At 34.8% G+C, this 24,627-nt stretch overlaps 1 protein-coding gene across 1 annotated transcript in view; it reads left to right on the forward strand.

Moving 5' to 3' along the window:
• LOC144437594 (neural-cadherin-like) overlaps positions 1–24,627 on the forward strand; it is a 71,870-nt gene continuing 47,243 nt past the window's right edge. Inside the window, exons 1-2 of the mRNA XM_078126563.1 lie at positions 1–1,294; positions 24,329–24,517. Coding sequence (XP_077982689.1) covers positions 1–1,294; positions 24,329–24,517 — 1,483 coding nt within the window. The remainder of the gene's footprint in view (positions 1,295–24,328; positions 24,518–24,627) is intronic.

Consider the following 24,627-nt stretch of genomic DNA (forward strand, 5'->3'; position numbering starts at 1 on the left):
ATGGCCGTCAGATCTCCAGTTTTGCAGCTTCTCGCTGTGCTACTTGGAGTTACATACGTTGTCGGCGTAGCTTTACCAAGACTTACAGTGCCAAATAATGTGCTTCCAGGCTATGAAATAACAAGAGTACAACATTTTGGACAAAATTATTCCATAGGTGAGAGGGGTGATGCCAAAAACATTTTTGAAGTGTCAGACGATGGAATTGTAACTACACGTAAAAAGTTGACCAAGCGGACAGACACAGTGGTCGTTCTAGTTGTCGACCAAGTTACAGATACGAACTCGTGGCAAGAAGTGCTTAATGTCCATATTATTGACAGCACTAAAATATTAAAATTCAAGAGAGACAAGTATTTTGCCACAATACGAGAAAACAGTGCTATCGGTGCAGCTGTTCGAACTGATGACTTATTTGCTGTATTACCAGAAAATCAAAATCAAAAAACCAAAATTAAATATCACTTACTGGGAGATTATAGCAGTAGGTTTAGATTAAAACTTTTACACATAAATGGCCAGAATCATGCACAGATACTTACGCGGGAAGTGTTGGACAGAGAAGAAACGAAGGAATACAGACTGACAGTAAAAGCCGAAACTGTGTGTGAAGTACCCGACTTTGTGACCACTGATGTAACCGTCACTGTCATCGACCAAAATGATAACTCTCCTGTATTTGAACGAGATATGTATGAAGTTACCATCCCCGAAATCACTGCCAGAAATACTGTCATCTTCAAAGTCAAAGCAAACGATGTGGACGAGGGAAGAAATGCTGCCTTGGTGTACGGACTAGCTGCGTATAACCCAAATTTTATGGTTATTCCAAAGACAGGTGAAGTTGTAACGACAGGTCTGTTAGATGTCGGAGTGTTTGATCTTACTCTTTTGGTGAGAGATCAAGGAGATCCCGCTCAAATTGGTCTTCCATCATCTTTAAGAGTCATCGTTACCTCTGTGGACAATACTCTAAGGTTTGAAGAAGTTATCAAAGATGTGATGAGTTTTACTGCTTCGGATGACGACGTTTTAGTTCGGGAAAGGAGAGATGTTCTTCCTGATGTCCAAACTTCGATCAGAGAAAACGTCGCAGTTGGTGCTGCTGTTGTTGACATTGATAATATTCCTAGTGATCCCACAAGAGATAGATTTACCATGTTGACCCCAACTAATCCCAGATTCCGACTGGATACTAGAACTGGACAGGTAACCGTAGGTGCACCGTTGGATAGGGAAACAAATGCAGTAGAAGAGTTTACAGTTGAAATCACTCGTGAAGGGGGATCTCAAGGTAAGCATTGCATAACATAAATGTTTTATTGCGTATTTATTCACCCCACCGCACACATTTATTACCCGTCTTTTAACTATTGTAACAATTTAATGACATTTTAAACACTACTGTTCCAATAATCCATAAATGGCATTGTTTGAAGTTTTTTCAGTAGCGATAAAAGAATATCAAATTATTGTCTGGGGACTGTGTTTTCTTGGCAATTAGTGTGGCCGTAGACCTTAGAGTGGTGATGTTTACAGGCAAAATCAGTTCGTGCACGTATGCCAGTAAACTTGCTTCTTCGATTCCATTGAAGTTTCTTTTGCAGATCGTCGAGTGTTTCCCCAGTATTTAAGGTTCCTTCCTCCATATGATGTGCTAAACCTGGCAGCTTTTCCATTTCCTACCATACAGGCAAACAATGATTTTCCAAGTGTTGATAGCTAGATTAAAATTGGTCTTTGTCTGGAATAGGAATGTGTGATTTTAAAAACATCGTATGTGATTTACTGGTTGCCTGGCCCTTTCACACCTCTAAAAACCTGTAAAAATCAATGAATCAGAAAGTGTGACCAGTCTTACTTAATGACAATTGTAAACAGCCAATTGGGCTATTTAGAGTGTAATTATTATTAGGTGCCTGTGGCATTTCCTTTTTGCTGCATCAGTGTACATTTGTACAAATGTACAGGAAGACAAAGGGACTAACCGTTCTGACCAATTTAAAAAAAAAAGAGGAGATCTCAGCCAGGATAAATCTGACACCTGACAAATGACTGTAATGGATATGGTGTGTATAATTAAAGTTTAGTGAACTGTTTAGGGAAGGTAAAGAATTGTTTAGAATCTGTGTTAGTGCCTGGCAAATTCAAAAGAGAACATAACTGTTGAATGGTATGGGTCAGTTGTAAGGGCAGCTAGAGCTGTTATTCTTTGTATACAATAGATATTTGCATTTGAATAAGTAACACACTTTTAATTGTGTAGTGCTAGTCTGTTTTGTGGTTGTGGTATTGTGTAGCTTAGGAGTATCACTACCACAAGGGATTCCACCTAGGCTCTTTGTAGTTTCTCCTAGTAGGAATGTGTTGACGATAAAGTCGGGTATGTGAGGTGTTCTGTTTGCTTTGATGTGAACCACAACAATTACATACTTTTGAGGACATCAAAGTCACAATTCTTTATATGATCCAATTATAAAAGAATGGACGAATCATAAGGTGCATGTGATAATCATTATATTATATTTAATTACTGGTGGTGCATTTGTTGATGAAATTATATAAGTATCAGAAGCAAAGATTTAATTTGGTAAAACCCTTGAAATGTAAAACTATGGTTTCTATTTAACTTGTCATAATTTTTGGAAGTCTTTTGAATGTGACAGGGAACCTTAGTTACTGAGTATAGAGACTACTCTCCATTTGTTTTGAAAAAAATAAGTTTCAGAGTTCATAGATTTAGAAAATGTGACACTTGGCTTGGACAACATATGAAGTGACACTGACAGGGTAGGGATGTATCTGGAACAGTGTTACAGGATGTATATCTGGAATTACATGTAGTGTCACTGTTACATGTAGTACCATCTGTCCAGATTCAACCAAAGGTATACAGATGCCTCTATTTTCTTTCACTGTTTGTTCTAGAATCACCCAAATCCTGCAATTACACAGATGTCCACTTTACCTTGAGTGAATGAAAAGAAAATGTAGACTATTATGACAAAAAACAATGTACATTATTACAAGCAAAGAAAGTGGCTATATAATGCAGAATAGAAAGTGTACATGTTGATTTCAAGGTAACCCGAGTGTAATGCCCTGAACTACTTACTGAAATATAAATAACTGGCATCTCAAGTCAGTCGGAATAGATCCATGGTTAGTGCTGGTATTTTTGTAATTATAACATGGTTAGGCTTGGCTTAGTGCAAATGTCACTCAATGGTAATGGCAAAGTTTTAACCTTGTGAATGGGTTGGAATCTAACATTAGTACCAGTAAATATGTTATTTGGAAGGAAGGAAGGGGAGGGAGCATGGATATACCATACTGAAGTAGGACCAGCATCAACAGACAACAGCATATGATCTTGGATGTCGTGAGCCATTTTCTTTTCTCAGTATTAAAGTTTAAAAGTTTATGCATGCTCGCAGCCTTTGAAAATGCAAGATTAAATCAAACACATACCAATGAAATATCTAAGTAGTCAGTAAGTGGGTTGTACTTTACGAAAATTATCAGATGTGAAAAAATTACAATATATTTATTAATATTCGAACAGAACTGATATAGAGAAATGATATAATCCAACATACCAACATACTTTTTGTTATCAATCTGATCATTGTTTGGTTGGTATATGTATGATAAACGAATTCATACATGTATGTGAGAACTGTGGTTGTATTTGTATATTCTTGACTGAGTGACCATTCATGTTTGTTTATATTCTGCCATGGAATTTTCTCAGACCTTGACAATGGAAGAAAAATGTCCAACAAAAAATAACCAATTTCATGGTCTATTGAACATAAGCTTGTTTTTGAAATACCAAGACAAGTAAAGATTTTCAAAGTTTACAAAACTGTCTTCCAACTAAATGTAATGTCTTGAGTGGAGAATGAATTATAGTTGCTTACAGACAATGTGGGGAATTCTTGGTAGCTGAAATATAAAAATAGAATGAAAAGATGAAAAGTTTACATTTACATAAAACTTCAACCTGAAATAGTGATTTCTCAGAACCTTTTTTAGTAACTGCAAGAATAAGGAGAATTATAGAAATTAAATGATATAATTATAGAAAGAAAGAAATAGCACTTGCCAACATGTTTACATGCTAAATTATAGTAAATAACATTTTTTTTGACAAGTATATGTTCAGTTCATGTGTACCAGTATATTGTACCTAATGCCAACTTTTACCCCTCTTGCATACTTCAACTGACACATCTTGATGTGTTGATAAAAGTGTACATGTTTTCTTCTGACTGTTTATTGAAGGTGTTTATCCATAAACTGATAATAGACAACAAAGTAGCCCCTGATTTGTCATCTGAAATGTATCATTAAAGTCCCACAGGTCATGTAAAAGGCGTAGCCATTGGCTTTACATGTATTGCACCCCTTTGGATCCATTCTGTGACACTTTCTACAATAGTGTGAACTGATAGAATGCAGTGTGCATCCAAGCTGAACCTGTTTTGCCTGGGGTGTACAATACTAACTCCATAATGTCTTGTGGTCATAAATTGTCGGCCGGTGGCCCAGCAGTTATAGTGAACCATGTTTCTGTAGCAAACAAAGGGAAACATTGTTCATATACATTATGGGGAAAATTTTGATACTAGTATCAAAATTAAAAAAAAAATGGGGAAACCAACAATGACAAGAAAATCAAAGTGGCATTTTGATTAGTTAAATTTCTTGTAAGATAAATGAAAAACACACTCATCCATGCCAACATCTAGATGTGCAGGAACCAAAAAACACCATTCATTATCACACCTCAGTAGTTTTGTACTAGCCTAAACTACATGTACATGTAAGCATTTTATAATTGGTTATCAGATCTTTCAGCAGTTGGTATTGTTTCATTGTTGGCAGATGTTTGCCATTCATACAGAACACCCCTATTGTGTGATAGATTCTTACTGTTATTTGGTATTCTAAGTTAGATAGAGAATAATCAAATACAATTTCAGAATGTCTCAAAGATTTTCAAATTTCTGGTAAGCAAACTGTCTTTCTCTAGCCTAGAGACTGGTCATGGTGTTACTATAGCTAGTCTAGATGCTATCTATGGCTCCAAATCTTAAGATCTGTGAGAGAAGCTCAAAGCCATGGATAGCCGCTAGACTGAAGCTCTCTACACCAAGACAGCTATAGTACCGGTACTAGGAACACCAAAACAAGTCTTCAGGCAAGTTTTCTCCTAAATTGAAAAGTATACATTACAAATAGAAAAAGGATAAATTAGAATTGGGTGTAATTGTTGTTATGAGGGTAATATCATGTATTATTTATGGTATGTAAATACAAATGCTGTGAGACAGGATTAAAATTATGACGATATTGAATTACAGAACCAGTATGGCATGTCACCACAATGAAACCTGTAGTAAGCTGGCCAAATCTGTTAATCATTAAACAGTTTTTCTTCATTATTTATAGAATTTCACAAATAGTTGTTGTGTGAGTCATGAGGGGGTTGGTATCAAATTAGTAAGGTGTGTTGTGAGGATATGACAATGGTGATTTTTTGGTCATTTTTTATCAAAAATCAATCTTTGAAAAAATGGTAAAACTGTTTCATAATAGGAAATGACAAACAGTCATTTCCTTAGTGAAACCATACTGTGTTTGCACACTGATATGGTGGTAGATTGCACACTTAAAGTTTGTGACCAACAAAGACATGTATACAAGAACTTACATCCCTTGTGATAGCTGGATCAAGTTTACACAAGAAAGAAGGAGAGAAAAAAATAATATTCAACCAGACAGCAAAGAAACACATAATACCAAACTTAACACCACTAATGATGAGATCAGGATGGCTGGAATTCTGTGCCAGGAAACAAGCTACCTGTAAAATGCATTGTCTAGAGGCTATCACTGGGTTTGAATCTAAAGATGTCATGACCCAATTCAACCTCAATCTCAACCCATGAGATGATTTGATACCACGTTGGCATCTAGACTATACAAGACATAGTGACACTGTATACACCCCCTCCTCCCCCCCTCCTCCCCTTCGGCCTGGCATCATCCTATAATAATAGTATGATGGCTTGAGCTATACAGTTCTGGAAGTGAACAGACAGGCAGACAAACTTCATCCATACTTCATCCCTACTGCAGATAGTTGTATCTACAAACTGGCAATCAGACAATCACGCCATATTTCCTGTGATAGGGCTGAAACTACAAAGTCATTACAGGTCCTAAGTGATGACTGAATCTCTGACTGGCAGACATTCATACCAAATCCTACACCCAACATGTAGTTGCCAAATCTACAAAGACAGACACTGACAGGCAGACATACCCTAAATCCTACCCTACATGTACAATAGCTGAATTTATAAAGACAGGCAGCCATACCCTATATCCCACCCTACATGAAATGGCTGGAACTTCCTTCCTGTCATTACTCTGTGGTTTAGTGCAATTCTATTGGAAGGGTAACTGTATCCAAAGTGGAAATCAGGAAAACATGTCTGTTTACATTCACATGGGAAACGAGCATCAAATCTGACATTTCTCACATGCTAAGTTTGAAGTAAAACAAAAGGCAAATTGTAAGCTTACACAGGAAAGGAATGATACAAAAATGCTAGAGTGTAGTGGCAGTGAATTTCCAGTGTTATGTCTCGAGTCTTGACATGAACCATTCTACAGCCTGTTTCAAGTTACTGCTTTATATGACCGTACAGAAACCATTTAACAAACTGCACATACTACACTTTATGATAGCAAGATTGAATGAATACAGCTTCCTGCAATGTTCTGTCAAAATGAAATGAACTAAAATGCCACCTGCATACAGATGTCAAAACCTTGGTACCCATTTGTCTACATCAAATTGCAGTATGATTTACATGTAAAGGTTTCTTTCTAAATAGACAAAATGTAGCATGAAATTGATATCTTATACACAAACTTGTACCTATAGTGTAGAATATGCAATTTCTTGTTTTCTGAATGGTTATATCAAACTGAGCCAGGGAATAGTAACTTAAAATAAGCTGTATTAGCATAACTAGCACTATTACTAGCAACTAGTCATGTGGTTTTGTTTTACCAAACTACAATTTCTGCCAGTGGTAGTATTTCATCACTGTTGTTTTCAAACTGCATTTTCCTCACATTTCATTTCAAAATCTACTGTGGTATTTTCAGTCAAGTTCATTGTGCATGGCAATTTGAATAGACACATATTGCAATGTAATATAAGTGTGGCTGCCTGCATGTGCCTGGCATATATTGAACACTGAGAACAATTTTGCGCACACTTTGTTCAAAGTTAACCACTAAAATTTAATTGACCAGTCATAATTTGGTCAAGCATCACATTGTCATTGTTATTTTAGTCACTACTGCAATAGATCTGACCAGTTCACTGTCATATACTTGTGTAGTACAACTGTATCGCTGTATGAAATATCTGTATGGTGCATGCCACAACTAACAATATATATTTAAATCAATGCAGAGGTCAGTATTTCTTTGAGGGGATTAACTTTATATTAGAAGTCAAATTTTTTTTTAATGAGTGTAGGTTTTGGATAAAGAGAAGAAGAAAAATATCCCTCCCAAAAAGAGAAGACAATACAAGCGAATACATAACAAACAAACACAACAACTAAACTGTAAATACATGTATATGCCCATAGGGAAGCTAGCCATTTTGTAAATGTATGCTTGCTATACCAGGGGTCATGGGAATTAAAGGCTTTCTTAGCTGTATGAGGGGATTAAATTCCATGTTTTTATTTTCCTGCATGATTTCAGCAGTGTGGTAGAACACTAAAAACATTGACATTCCTTATCTTAGGGTATTTTAATGACCTCAAATTAGTTCCTTGTCTAACAGTGATGTATATTCATGTACCAGTCTCTAGTGTCACTCATTTACTAAATTAACCAAGTTACGTTACCCAATTGTTATGTCTTATCAGTCTGTTCTGACCCAACCCAAATTCCATAGGTTATTTGTTTTTATTATTTTTTTTAATCCCTGGACTAAGACTCCTGGGTGGTTATTTCTAACAAAGTTTTTATTGTAGGAAATTTGATCAATAGACTGCATGGTATTTTACTTTTAACTACGGTTATGAAATTTGAAAAATAGAAGAATGAGCTTAATTTCAGTGTTCATGTTTGGATTCTAATAATTTGTTAAACTGTTATTTCTTTGAAGTCGGCATTGATAAACTTTTAAACAGTAGTATGGTATGTTAAGTTTGAATTGCTTTATTGTTGAACATTATCAGCTCAGTTTTACATATTCATACACATACAAAGAGAGAAGTATGCTCTTCAGAACGGAGGAAAATGTGACGTCTGATATGATATTTCTCATATTGGTTAAAATTTAACCCAGTTTGATTTTTACATGGTGCATTAATAATCATATTTGTACATTGTATAACTAACACAAATAGAATTGCAAATACAGATACACTGGTACTGTTGACTAGGACACAGATGTTACTGCTATATAGTGTACAGAAAAAGTAGATTTATACCAATAGTATACAATGTATATAGGTAAAATATCACGAAATACTCGTCATTTTTCATTGTAGTCTAATAGTGTAGAAACATTTCATTAATTTCTGTGGTCCAGCCCATCATCTTGCTGTGTACGTTGAAAAGAAAGAAAAAAATGGCCATGAAAAAAACCATACTTTATATATTTGGTAGTCTAGGTACAAATGTTTTGGTTAATCTATGTGTCCTGGGCTACTGCAAATTTCGAGCCTTGCATCTGTTATGTGGTACTGGTAGTACTATACTGCCCGATCTGGTCAGATTTTTATCTGGAAAACTTTTGAGTTGAGTTGTTACCTAGTTTCATTGACGGTTTTCCAACCTTCAAAAGACTGAAAATAGATCTTTATAGATTCAAGGACAAAAGTTATTGCATTGTGCATTTTGTGTTTGACCACACAATACATGTAGTCCCTGTGGTACAACTGTGTATTATTAATACAATTAGTTATAATTTGTAAAGGCAACCTATAACAAGCTATTAGGTAAAGAGGCTTTTGACTTGAAACCGCTAATTGTTTTGCCGAGGGAGTTTACGGCTGTCTATGTCAGACATGTTTAGACTTCAGTTTCCACCGTTTTGATTCAAGTGGAATGTTTTGTGTGTGCAAGAGTTGCCTAGAGCTATCCATCTGTCAGTTCTAGTGGATGCACTCTTTGACAAATTACCAGTTCTGCCGGCATCAATACATGGAGGTGTCGGGTCTTAAAAGACTGGTGTGAGGCAGGTAGCAGATCTAATAACATAGTCGGATAATTTCAAGCTAGCGGAAAGTCAGTCATCAAGGTGTTGTCGTATAATTGTTTAATGTCAACAGACAAAGACAAAGCTACTAGTTGATTGGTTAAAACAAAGAGATACAGTGGACTTTCGGTGTGCGGGGTCCATCAGAGCAACTGCGACTTATCTGTAATTTGATTGTCAGAAGCTTGGATTACTAGTGCATTCAGTCTTGATCTCAACTTTTGTTGTTATCCTTCGAGTGTATGTGCATCCACTGTGAATAAATTCTTAACTTAACTGAAGAGTAATCACAAAGAACAAAGTAGCTCTCTGTGGATGGTATGTGAAGTGTTCTAGTTGGGATGCCATGTGAACACAATTCTACTCTTCCTGCACTTTATTATTACAAGTGCTAAATCTCTCAAAATGGCATCACTACTGTAATGACCATAGTGTGTAGAGTTCTAGTGAAGGGTTCTAGCCATTCTGTAAATAGACATAGGACATATTTGTGAGCTGTAAATGTTGTGACCCTAAGTTATCAAAAGTTCATGTGTCTGCTTAGACATGTCATAGTATTTAGTGAGACAGTCTAAAGCTATGTAGTCACAGTGAATTAATTGATATGTAGCTGGTGTGAGTTGACAAAGAGAGATAACCTTGCTACAATGATTTCTTTCACTATTGTAAAGTGAAGAATGGTACCAGATAATAAATTTGCTCAGCATTTGTAAATTCTGTATGTCTGAGTTTCTGTAATATACATGTATGTATTGTATCTGTTTGCATGCAAACCAGTCAGATGACAAATTTGATTGATGTGTGATAGTGTGGTTATGTCTGAGTTTTTGTAATATAGGTACATGTGTGGTACATGTTGGCCTAACCAGCCTGATGACAAATTTGATTAACAATAACATGTGATTGTGTAGTTATGTCTGAGTTTCTGTAATATATGTATTGTACCTGTTGGCTAACCTGTCAAATGACAAATTTGATTGACATGTGTATTATACTATGTCTGAGGAGATATGTATGCTGCCTGTATTACTAGGCTGTAATTGAAATACTGTATTGTCAGGTGATAAATTTACTTCACAGGTGTGCAGTAAAAACTTCTTTTACAGGAATGCCCAATATGTCTTGAGCACTTTCTCATGCTTGTTGATGTGGCTTTGTTGATGTGACCGTTGTTACAAAATGGGTAATAGCTGGTAAAAGTGACCAACTACTTCTGTAGTCACAATAGTGGAAAACAGTTCGAGTCCATGTAGGTTTTACAAGTTGAGAGGCAAACAGGTAGTTAGTACATAGCCTAGGTGAGAAGCTGAAGGACCACAGAGTATGGTATTCAAAGACTTTTGTTTGCCATCTTGCAAATGTGTCATGTACATGTACTTATTGTAAAGTGTGATATTGGAATAACCTTGAAGTGGTATGAACCACCCCATAACACTGACAGTGTTTTCACTCCATGACATTCTGTCAGATCCATTTATAGACTGAAGTCTTGGATTTACAACTGAAATCAAGGTTATGAAACCATATAGATATCACTTTGTTGCCAAACGAATTTACTCAAGTTAATATTGACAATTATCCTTCTCATAAGATTTGAAGTCCTTGAATTTGCTACACATATAGAAATAATTTATGCAAACAATATAGAATACACGATGCTGCACATACATGTAGTATAGCAGGTCAGTGCACAAGAATAGCCCCAGAGATTTGGATATCTGACAGGCTTGACAATGCAATAACGCTAGCCAGTATATTCAACCAGATAGTAAAAGTCATTAGAATGATATACTCTACAAGTACATGTTTCTCCGGGTGGAATTCATATTTTACTATTCTAAGAGTAGACATGGACATACATGTTTATACAGTTTATTGCATTTCCTCTGACCCCTTTGCAAGGAATTACACTTCAAAATTTACAAATAAATAATTACTTACCAAAAGCTTGAAAAAATATCTCTGGTTTCAAGGACAGATTTGTTAAAGATTATTTTTAAATTACAAAGAATTTCTTTTCGTGTCTGAAAAGCTTTATAAAGAAATATGCATAGTTTTCTTAAAGCAGTTTCTTCTGTGGAACGTAGTAAATGCTGAAATTTACATAAGTTTGGATGTATAAAAATATCTTCAGAAATATCTAAGCTCATAATAAGCGAGACTTTCCAAAAGAAAATGAAACTCGTCTTCAACTATAGGAGGATTGCATACCTTACACAATCTTGCATTTGAAATAACACCGACACGTCTGCCTTCTTCGACATTTAAAGGGAGACAGGAGCTGCGAAAACATGCATTTGGCGAAACTTAAAATTGAGTTTTAATGATAAATATTTTTCAGGTTCTAACGCACTCTTAAAACCGATATACAGTCGCATTTTTGGTTTTTTCTTTATCTTCTTAGAGTATCATATTTATGTATGGTTTAGTTATTACCAGGGCTGTCTGTAATCAGGAATGCAAACACCAAACTTGTCACGATATCGTATTTCTGAATGATCTGGTTAACTTTGATCATGGTTTTGTGTCAATTTGATTTTGGATTGCAGTGTAATTTGATTGTAATATAAATGTAGTTTGACTCAGCTTGCAGGTCTGGTTGATCAAAAATTGAATTTATGGTGAATAATCAATTTTCTTACTAATACTGTTGGGTGTCGTAGAGTTGAACGGTATAAATACTTTCTGTGATATTATTTTTTAATATATGTATAAAAATGACCTAATTTTCTATAGCACCAAACATTTTCCCGCCAAAACTTATTACACTTTTAAAAGAAAGTTTTTGGCATATCTCATTTTAATTTTAGCTCAGAATCAGTGAAACAATTATAACTACTGAATGCATATCAAAATTTTGATGTAAAGGAAAATATTTTCACCAAAAAATCCAAAAGAATGGTGTCAAGTATATCATATATACATGTATGTGTGTAGTGGTTGAAGAGTCGATGGTAAATACCAGAACAGTAAGCATTGCTAAGTATATGTAAATGTCAAAGGTCAGTGTAAATTCCTGTCAAATATGAATTATAACCATGGAGCTTTATGAATGGAGGAGAAAGACCATAAAGTTTCCAAACACCCTGGTAGTTAGAATTAGTCTTGATCAATACTCAGAAAGTCCTTTCGATAACTTTATACACTTAAAACACAGACAACTTAATATTAAAATAGAATTTTAGTATAGTGCTCAATCTATTGAACCTGTTCTGTAGTCGCTATATTTGTTGAATTGATTTTAAAAACTGTACTCTGCCCTGAGAAAAGTGTATCTTGTGACAGTTGTGTTTTCAGGTGACCTCAGTTGAGTAAACTGAAGTGTACAATTTATGGCTTGCAATACAAATAAAACATTATTTGCTAGGTCAATATGGTGGCAACCTTAGTTTATTTGGCTTGGAGTCTGTACAACTGTAATAAGTTTGCTGTAACCACATAAAAAAAATTGATAATACAATTATTTTCATAATAATATTCCTCATATAAGAATGCACTCAGAGGATGAGATAGAATTTGTTATTGGAAATCCAATATCAAATCTGAAGTACATATTTTGCTGTAAGCTATGTGTAATGTGACACAAATTCTCACTATAATTGAGTTTTAGAGCCATGCAATTGTCGCCCATATTGAGAATGGTATGTAATGGTACATGTACTAAACAGAATGTGGAATTGGGACAATTTGAACTTGTGGTATTCTGATTATCAAAACAAAATTATGTAAAGTTTGTGAGAAATGAATACGTTGCTCTTGATATGTCTGTAACATTTGAGGTGTGATGAACCAGTTTAGTGGCCGCATACAATGTAAACTACTAAACATCATCATCAGATCTAGACTACCACATTTATGAGGTGGTTCTGTAGTTCGTTAGGCCTATGGAAATTAAAAGAAAATTGCAGCTGAAAAAGTTCACTGGGCTAAATCTGACTACCAAGTGTAGAAGTTAAATTTGAAATCTTATCTCTGTATGTGAAGCACTTAAATTGAAAATCGTTGTCATTTGTCATTGCATCAATAAATATGTGAATAAAAACCACTACTACAAAAAACATGAAAAACTATTCAATATCATAAAATACAAACATTGCCCATCACTGAAACTACAGATTTGTTTAGAGTAAGCTGTAATGCTATTGATAGAGTAAAGTTGTTTGTACTTTTATTGACCCTTGTTTGTCTTAAAATGTGATTGGAAAAGGTTATAGAGAAGTTTGATAGGTACCTTATGTTCAGTCAATCAATGAAGCATTCCTGAAATTCAGCTGTGTAGACAAGTATTTTATCTTGTATCTGTTGATGAGATGGATTACAAAACATGGAGGTGCAATTCACAGTTTTTATGTGTGAGATAAGACTAGTTAGTTACAGTTTACAGTTAGTTAGTTGTGGTTAGTTTACAGTTAGTTGTGGTTAGTTTACAGTGTTATGATTCTTTGATCTTTCTTGTTATGACGGACGACCAACAGGTCATATTTTGACGGTTTGTAACAAATCTTAACAAGTATTTATTGAACAATCAATACCAGTCATATCATGTTGATTAGTTTGTGATGTAAGAGAGAGACAGAAACTTGTTGTAACATGTACTCTATCTAAGTATGATGTCATTAGACAGGTACAAATTCATGATTTTATTTTAATTGAGTGTCTCAAAACAGATCAATATTTGTAGTTGGAGAATGGTTGGCTTGTATCTATTCTCACAACCTAAAACTCTGCATTGGTCAAACTTGTTCACATTTGCGCTCATTTAGCATGTCAAAGCCTTTGATTAGCTCTTAGTTGCTGGCAAAAGTTCTAACTTGAAAAGCTGTACAGAGATACACATCAGGTAGTTTGTTTTCAGGCCAGACATTTTGAATTTATTGTCACAATTAATTGACTGTCTGAAAACAGATCAATAAATGCAGAACAATGGAAAGACAGCTGGTTAATCATTGTGTAATGTATCTTTAAAAACAATGAAACCTTGTTGGATTTCAAAGTTAATTTCAGGTTGCCACAGGCCTCTCCTTCTACAAATGTAAATAAAGTCAGGGTTAAATCCCAAGGGCTTCAGATCTGTCAAGTTTGTTGATATTTTTCTTTAACTACAGTGTCTCAACTTCTCTTCAATTTCCATTCAAGTAATCAATTTTGAAAGAATACTTAAATTTTTTGAAAGTGCAAGCAATTGTTGTATTTTGAAAGAAAAAACCCACAAGCTTGTATGTATCAGTTACTACATATTGTGTGCCGGAGTACAGATAAATGCAAAGGTGCAGGTTAGAGGGACCAGATAATTCTCACAAAGGGGCAGGAATGAGAGTTATTTGCCATTGTTGTTATCTTTGCTGAACTTTTGTTGTAACAGAACCAACTCGTTGTGTTTACTGAAGTGCCTTAATGCAGGTTATTGGAAACCCTCTTGACATTTTTCCATTTTAGAACCCTTTTTAGTTCTTTCCCTAAGAGTCTTAAAATGCAGTCTTATGCTAGTATTGTATCCTATACTGTACTGAATGAGTAGAGATTACTGTTGACTAGAGTACTTGAGTCAAAGGTATTTCACTTAGACAAGGTATGGCAGTGGATACAAAGTGAGACTATCCCATGTAAGTACATTGCTGGTGGTATTTGTGTATACTGGAAATCACTACTACACACAGTGTGTGTGTGTGTTTACCTTGTGTTAGCTTTCAACCTTGGAATAGAGCATAAAAGGGAAAGTTTGACTGTTATTAGATTGTACTGACATCATAATACATGTATGTGAATTGGTTTCTCAAGTATCCCATATACATCACCATGTAGTTACTTCAATGTACTTCAGTGTTTTTAATGTTCATGTGAGGAAGGTAAAACCTAACTTAGGTCCCGACTTGGGGAGGTCTCGAGTGTTCCCCTTTGTAACGAAAAGTTTGTAAAGTTTTATAAGAGGTACCCCTCTTTGTGGATGTCTACTATATACACAGCAAAACAACTGACACTGCAGTTACCCCAATATTGAAAATATCCCTCAGATTAATGCATTAAAATAAATGTGTATTTGGTCTCTCTCAGAATGCAGGCAGTTGGTTGGGAAGATGGTGAATGCCACAGTGTTATGTAAAGAAAGAAATAACGAAAGAACACTATGAAAACTATAAAACTAATGATCTGCTTTATTGTGCAGTTTTACCAACAATGCTGTCATACTGAACAATGAAATAGAGATGTACCATAATATGTATTTGAATTGAAAACCATCACAGAAAGTACCATATGGTGCAATCTGAAAATTGTTCTCCATGTCTCAAGTGAGAACCAAGGCTAATACTCCTGGGAAGTCTGGTAGATTTTCACTAAAAGCAATATTTATATAGTACAGAGACTTTTAAACAGGATTAGGAAGCTCAGGTAACTCTATCGTATAAATACACAGTTTACATCCCTAACAAAAATACCATCTATAGAGTTTTGAACTCAACATAAATAGAAACTCTAGAAGAGAGAATCTCACTTCTGGTATCACAACTGTACTGGCCGGCAGCCAAATTTGAAAACTAATAACTGCTGCCCTGAGTTGAGTCAGCATGTAGTGAAAATGAAAGGGCCGTGGTATTTCATCCGTGATGTGAAGTTATGCGGAGACAAGTATGCTGTAGAAACTCTACAACGGTCAGTGTACACATAGTATACTGTGTCAAGCATACTTCTATCAGTCTTTATAGAAGAGAAGTGGGCAGAAAATTAGCTCGATGCAAAAACTGCAGATGGCTGTGAAGCTTTTTGGAAAGTTTTGTTCGTTTCTCAAGAAATAGGGGAACAGTTGTGATGTATATAGTCTAGTAACTTATGCAGGTTTTTTTCCGATCTGTCTCTCTGAGGGCAAAGCACATAGTAAATAGACTATGATATGATTGCAGTATTATCTGGAGTGTAGCCGTGTCTTGTATACAAAAGACATAACTTTTCCTTCAAACAATTTTGTAACTTTACTTCCAACACTCAATATACTTATGGACATTGCCTTGGATTTGTGATATTCATCTGTTTTTAGGGAAGACAAATGCCAACAAATGCTTGTAGAAGGTAGTACAATGAATAGTCGGGATGACCAGCCTGTGGTTCTGAGTGAAGGTATAAATCATAACAATACCGTATAGGAACTAGACTACACAATCAATAGTCTTGAAAGACCTGAAGTACTTTGGCAAAGGGCATGGGTCCAAGCCTGTAGACAAGTTACTGCAAGGGAAACTCTTATCAGTAGTATTAACCTGTCCAGTTTTACCTTCAAATCATCATATACATTACTCCTTGAAGGTCTTCTGTTACTCAAGTAATCAAGCTTAAAGAAATGTGACCACTTACAAAGATACTAGTGGGTACTGGTATGAATTGATTAGATACAAGTATTTAGTATTTTGATACCTTCAGAGGAAGTTTTCACACTTTATACTACTTTAGAAATCACTGATAGTGTACAGAAATTGGCTTTGACTTGACACAGTCCTAGAGGAATGTTAGAGGTGGAATGCCAAGGTTAAATATATGCTAATAGGCACTGATACACTACCAATAGAGTAGTCAAAGTCATAACATTATTATGTACAAATCATAGCTAATTTCTAAAAATAAAATTAATTTTGAAGAACAGGTTGATGATAGCAGGAAATGAAACTGATAAGTATTGAGCCATATTTCCTGTTTTTGTAATCTCAGGAAGGTTTTGAACCACTGTTTGAAAACACATGGTGGGATCAGTTATATGAAAATTCTTGAGGCATTACATCACATAGCAGAATGTGGGAGTGATTGGAAAATCAGTTTCTGTGTTGTCGAGATGGAGGTGTTTGTAAATTTTATCGGCCGTGTTTGTTTAGCTTGAATTCAGCCTTGTCTTGACACTGTGGTAGTGATAGTTGATGGAAATGAATGAAAGCATAGTATCCAAGCATGAAAAGTTGTTTGACATTCTTAACACCAAAGACAGTTGTCTAGGGAGCGATTACTGTATACTCTGACATTTTACATTAGACTCCATGTCAACTCAGCACTTTGTAATCTGATGAATCAATGTTATTATCAGCAGGCATTCATGTTCATGAAATTTACATTTGTGAGGGGGAATCAGTCTCAGTTTGTTTCTCCATCATGGTGAGGTACATATAAAGTCCAATAGATGACCACATCCCCATGCCATACACAGAGTCATAATCCATTGAAATCAGATAGTGGAATAGGAAGGAGGCATGCAAGATATCAGGTGAAAGGTCAATGTTCCCAAGGTCAGAGGTCATGCCATGCCCACATGTACATCATTATTCACAAAGTAATCAGATTTTTGACAGAATTTATTTATAAGTATGTAACTGACATGTGGCAAACTGTGTTAGCTGATTTTAGTTCAAATACATGTGTATAAGTTGTAGGGTGCCATTCACTTTTCCAAAATACTTCTGCGCAGTATAACTATTTCTGTCAGATAGCATAAGTTCATACACTATAAATGGATGACACACAATAGCAATGAACGCTGGGCTTCACCTATATTATTAATTTGGTTGAATACAGGTAAACTTGTTTGTTGGAAGGAAAAAACAAGAGTTTTAGTTTTCTTCTAAATCATATGTCAGGAAAATTGAAAGCTATGAGTTGTCTTATCTTTTTAACCTCAAGGTAACTCATCTGCATCTATCCATCAATGATTGTAATTGGGAGGAATACATGCTTGCACTAACGTTGTCTGTCGGGAATAAGGTGGATGACATTGCATGCACCACAAATACTGCAAACATTTTGAGTAAATCTTCATATTTAAACATAAATAAGGGATAAGAAATTAAGTCATCTGAAAAAACAGATGTGAAGATATATTCTGAATTAAATTTTCTCAGATCTAATGAACAGATAGCAAAGTTAACTTATTATGGTAAAACATGAGTCATGAACAAACTTACACATTTCTTATGTCAAAATACATTTGTCATAATTTTGTTATTTTTGTATTTAAAGATAGTAGGTTGATAAAGTCTACAGGTGTTCATTGAATAAAAGTTCTTTCCAAGTTATATGTAAATATGAAGGAAATATTTGAATAAGTAAATGATTATAAATCCCACAAAAAATCTGCTTGAAAAAAAATTCTTATTTGCAAAGCTTTGGTTGCTTTGGTTGACATGCCCTCATCAGTTTTGTCAAATTGTATTTATTGTTGGTTTAGACATTAGAATTTATCAGATCCAAGGCAGATGAAAAATAATTTTTGAGGGATTGTAGATGGGGGGGGGGGGGGGGGGGGGGGGCTCTCTGCTAGTTTGATATTGACAGATGGATGCATATTTACAAATAGGGAATTACTGCAGCTGTAGAACTGTCACTGCACCCTGAGGTGAAAGCATCCAAGCTAACCCACCATTACAACCAGCCATCTCATGAGTAATCAGTTACACATGGTTAACATATGATAACAAAAACAAATTATTCCGGCATAGACACCAGTGAATGGTCGGCCAAGACATCAGTGAAGTGGCGGTGTAGACATCAGTGAAATGACACACCAGTTATTTTCTTTTTTGGATGTGTGCAAATCAGTGAACAGGAATTAATAAACCTGGGTGTATAATTCCACTGAAGTGAGAACAATATAAACATTCCTGCTAGGTTGCAAATTCTGTTGTCAACTATGTCTGTATGTATTGTATCTAGTATACAAAAGCTAGTTGTTGGTACAGTTGGCTGTGTGTTTGTACAGTTATAAATTTCACAACAACTTCTCAGCTGCAAAGTTTACATACTGTGCTTATCCACTGTTTTGTTGATACACTTTCAGTCTTGTTTCCACAAAATAGAAATAAGTTCTCTATCGATAATTGTGGTGCATAATACAATACTGTATAGTAAATTAATAAACCAGTGCTGTAGTTATTGTTACTTGGTGTCGATACAGTTTCTAGTCTGTTCACAGAGGGCTAAGTTCACCAACAACTTTACAAGCAATAAATACAAATGCAATCACAGTTATTTGTATATACTTAGTGAACTTTTGTTAGAATTACTGTAAAAAAAACTTGTCAACTAATAGGTACACATAGCATACATATTACTAGGTTGGTATTTGTTTGTGAATTGTGGATATAAAGACAATATTTGAACTACTAGTTACAAAGTAATGAATAGAGAATACACAAACATGGCTATGGCCTAGAATCCAGGCAATTGGGGATTTTGAATTTGGTTTCCTCATCTCATGATGTAGAAATAACGAATTAAAAAACCCCATTTGCATGGATTCCAGGCTAAAACATGGCTGAACGAGTGAAAAAATAACCCCTTCCTTTCCAAAGTTTCCCTGGATGGTACAAGTAGGTCAAAGAATGTTAAATATCATGACATGTGAATAAAAACTATGAGTCAGACTTGTTAGTGTGATTTCAGACGTAGAATAAGTATCATTTCACCAGACAACAAAATATGATTAAAGACGTAAAGGTCACAGCACCAGGTGCTAGCAGAACACTGCAGCCTTTATTTCTAAGGTCAAAGGTCAGATTAAGAATTTAAGTTGTACTCTGTTTTGTTTTCTCAAAATGGTTGTGTTGTCTATCTTGGTTCCATTATTTTTATTGGCCTTAGAACTTCAAATATGAAACTATTTGACCATGAATAAAACTACATGTTATATCAGAAGAAACAACAGGTATATGTAAGTGTGCTGGTATGTTAAGTGTCTTTCTAAACTACATATTTAATACAAAAAAACAGACGTGTCCTTAGATTGTTTGTTATACTGAAGGTGGTGGGTCAAAACCCATAGATCTCTACTTTGAAACTTGTCAATAACTGTTCAGTTGTACAAAGGTAGAGCCATAACAATACCATTGTAGTTACAAAAGATGGTGCTGATCATGACAGTCCTGTTAGTGGTGGTATTGCCTAGGTTGTTTTGTCTGCAAACAGAACAATCAGTGCAGAAAGAAATGTGAAGAATTGGACATCAAAGACAACACGTCGACAGTCACTGAGTTCTGTTATACTCAAGTGTCCATGGCTTGGAGGCTATTGTGTTCTGTATGTACAGGTTTGTGTGGATGGGTGGAGTTGGTATTATTATGTCAGGTCATGGTATTGTAACACAACTCAACCTTCAAATGTCAAATTTATAGCCTGGAAAACTCTCTATTTAATGCAAATTTAAGAGATTTTGATGAAATATAAACAGTGTGCATTCTATATTGTGTAACATTAAACTCTATATCCTTACGCTTAACCCATAGAAAAGTTATCAATACAGAGATTCCACTTACAACACACTGTGATATGAGTATGAATTTGTGTGTTAGAATTACAGAAATTTTTTCCTATAAATCAGTTTGGTTGAAAACAAGTCGTTGGTTACGGTACTGAAAAAAATGTATGATATTGGAACAAATCATACATGTCAGCTGTTACTGAAACCAATTATTTTGAATTTTAATATGTGATGTGAAATATATCTGATAATCACAAACCTAAATTGTTAATGCTGGATTTCACAACTTTTAAATTTTAGCACATGTTCAAATACATACATGCCTGAATTGGGTTGTCATAGATTGAATCATAAACTAATAATTAATGTAATTGTGTATGGTATGTCATCACCAAGTGACGTGATGATATTATCATACATGGCTTGTCCCAGACAAGTACAGTAAGTTGATTTATAACACTCATGTTGTGGTGACCTGTAAGGAAGCTGACCTTGTACACTGTGTGAATCATATGTCTGATTTTAATACCTTATCCACTATCACAACTGGTGCTGATCAGCCAGCAATTTTATTTTCAAATGATATCCTGAACATGGTCTCGGTCTCCATCTCCATCTCCACCCGTGTCCCCTTCCCCCACCACTAACCAGTATGTTGTCTGAGTCAATCTGCTACTGACACGGCATTTTCTTGTGATGTCCCCAAATCCAAAATTTGGTTTTCCCCCAATCTGCTACTGACACAGCATTTTCTTGTGATGTCCCCAAATCCAAAATTTGGTTTTCCTTTATGCCTTACTATGTGGTAACTCATAAGAACCCCCTCCCCATACCATGGCTAAGTCTCATTGCACTAGTTGGCTATTTCATTTCCAGATTATACCCCAACTCTGACAATTCCCAAGAGAGGGTCACCACATAGTTGACTCATCTGGTGTATAGAAATATGAAACTACTCATACATTCAGTTGATGATAGACTAAATTTATTGAAAAATGATTTGATAATCAAATGAAGGTTCTCAAATTTCATTGAGTATTTGAAGTATTGTGAAATTTTAAATGCCCTGTGGAGGTTTCCAGAATTCTGTGTAATATACAGTGCAAATCTTTATGATGTTTAGAAATTGACCCAATACTATTGATGTAACACAGCTCATAATCTTAACTTTTATTTATATATCTATATATTTTATTCATTTATTTATTACATCCATTTTGTATGAGATGCTCACTAAGCATGTTAGGAGCAGCACTAACAGGAAATTAAAGTACATACACTACTAAAAAATTCGAGAAGATATGACTAGTATAATCACATACAGAAACAAACCAAATCAAAACAAACCAAACCAAACGGAGGTAAGAAGAGTGAGAAGAAAAAAAATTATGCTTCAGATGTTAGTCAAAAGATTTAACCTCCTAAACTATTCTATTAATTTTAACAAAATCTTTTTTGGTTTCAATATGTACATTTTATGGCTGGAAATTAAATATCTCTGACATTTTAACAGACAAAATAATGTCAGTGCAGAGTTGTGACAGTTTCTTATGTTTATTTACTTGTCTTTTCCAGTTTCAAATACTAGGTTTTCCACCAGATATTATTGATGACAATTTTGATACAATGAGAATTTTTAAAAGATACATAAAAATGTACCTTTTAGGATTCAGGATAATTTGTATTTGGTTTTTAAAATGAGGATTTTTTTGGACGGTCAGTTTATTCAGGCAATCCAGTGCTCAGTAGATTTGAGCAGATGTTACCAAATTTCTATTTGTTAGATTTTAGTTCTAACATTCAGTGACGAATGAAATGCAATCATTGAATGCATATAGATCATATATTGATTTTCTGTTTATCATTTACGGATGTACAAAACACACTGTACATATTTTGTTTTATTTCATACTTGTGTTCTACTGTTTTATATGTCTCTATCAATAAATTGTGATGTGCTATTTCTGTATGTCATGACATGCTTCAACCACACGACAATACATCACTGAGTGATTCAAACACACGGCCCCCACTGTAACTCTAGTCAACACAATAATAAAACTACACAATATAAATTTTGTTGACGTAGTTGTCAATCTTTAAGTAGTGGTAGTTTTATGCCATCCAGTCAGCATGTAGTCTTTGTACACTTTGAGTACATTTTCCATCACTTTTAGATGTCAACCTAACAACACATTCCTCCATATGTTGTTTTAATCCTATTGTGGACGTAATTATTCCCGTAAAGCCACTTACACACAGCCCCCTTCACAACGTCAGTCAAAAACACTTTCAGTGCACGGTTGTTCATACAGCAGTGCTTTTCTATGGTGAATTGACCCAGGCACAGATGGTAGGGTACTTGAATATCACTTATATATGTAAGTGTAGTAGGAATCCTGAAAGGGTAATTTGGACTGTCAGTAATGTCATATTATTATGGTGTACCCATCAGACATACAGGTACCATGCACTGATTCAAATTATTTGTATTGAATCGGCAGAAGTACAATGTAGGGACTGTCTTTTTGAGATGCGGTGCCAGGATGGGATTTCATGAGCAACTATTATGGTATCATTCTCTTTGATAAGAACAAGGTGATCAACTTGTAATGGGTCCTAGTTTACTATTAATTGGATAAAAACAAGGTGATTTGTGTTGTCTGAGTCCTAGTTTGCTGTTTATGGGGCATACATGGTTTGCCATTTTGTTTGATACAAACAATGATCAACAGTCACACTGTTTCAGGTTAATGTCTTTGATTGACAAAAAACAAGTTGATTTATCTTTCTGATAAACTTTTGACTTTTTTCCAAGTTAAAAATAGTACTTGAATAAGGTGTACCAGGTTACGATGTGTGTAAAAACACTTGCATTGATTTATACACCTATGGTACATTTGTATGTCTAATTACTAGAATGTATGTAATAAAATAAAGGTGTACCAGGTTACGATGTGTGCAAAAACACTTGCATTGATTTATACACCTATGGTACATTTGTATGTCTAATTACTAGAATGTATGTAATAAAATAAAGGTGTACCAGGTTACGATGTGTGCAAAAACACTTACATTGATTTATACACCTATGGTATGTCTAATTACTAGAATGTATGTAATAGAATAAAGGTGTACCAGGTTACGATATGTGATAAAACACGCTAGTATAATATTAATTGACATACCTATGATACCTTATGGTGATTAATTACGTAAATTTATATGTAATAGAATCAACTAGATCAAATACATTAGTGATAATACATAGATATACTATTGTCTCAGTCTGAGATGAACCCCAGACCATCAGATAATGGATAAACTCCTAACACAATGTCTGGACAAAGTATACATTAACATGCAGGTACCACATGGCACAACCATATATATACATGGTTATGTGAAAATATTCTAATTGTTATCAAAGTAAACTTAGTGGTCTTTTATCGTTGTTTTTATGTACAGATGTACGTGAAAAAATGTGGTGACTCATAGGATTAAAAAAAGAGTCATGTATTGTTTCATTTTCACTTAATTTTAATTCATCGCAGAACTTTGTTGTGGCATACATACCAAATACATAATGGTTATATTCATCTCCAGGATAATAACATGTGAAAGAAGCCTATCCCCAGAAACAATAAATATGAAAATAGTAACATTGTCACTGTTGTCCCTAGAAAGAATTAACACTCTATCAACTTTATAAACATTGCCAACTAGTTCATTGAAAATAAACTTAAAAATGAAATCATAAAAAAATCACAACAATTTCCTATTGTTCTTTGTTATAGGTGATGCCAACACCCGGAATGTAGTGATAACTATTCAGGATGTCAATGATGAGGCTCCGGAATGGAGTATGCCGGTATTTCCGTACTATGCTACTGTTGCCGTCAATGCTCCAAGTGGTGCATCCGTCTACCAATTGCAGTCAAGGGATCCAGATATCGGTTCTACTGTCTCATATAATCTTGATTCAGGTACTGTATGTCACCAAAATTGACTTTCAAGTTGATGTAGATAGCTACAGACTAGCAACTAATTTGACTTTAAATTTGTCAGAAAGTATACAAGTTTTACATGGCAATGA

Source organism: Glandiceps talaboti, chromosome 7, assembly GCF_964340395.1.
Source record: "Glandiceps talaboti chromosome 7, keGlaTala1.1, whole genome shotgun sequence".
Taxonomy (NCBI): domain Eukaryota; kingdom Metazoa; phylum Hemichordata; class Enteropneusta; family Spengelidae; genus Glandiceps; species Glandiceps talaboti.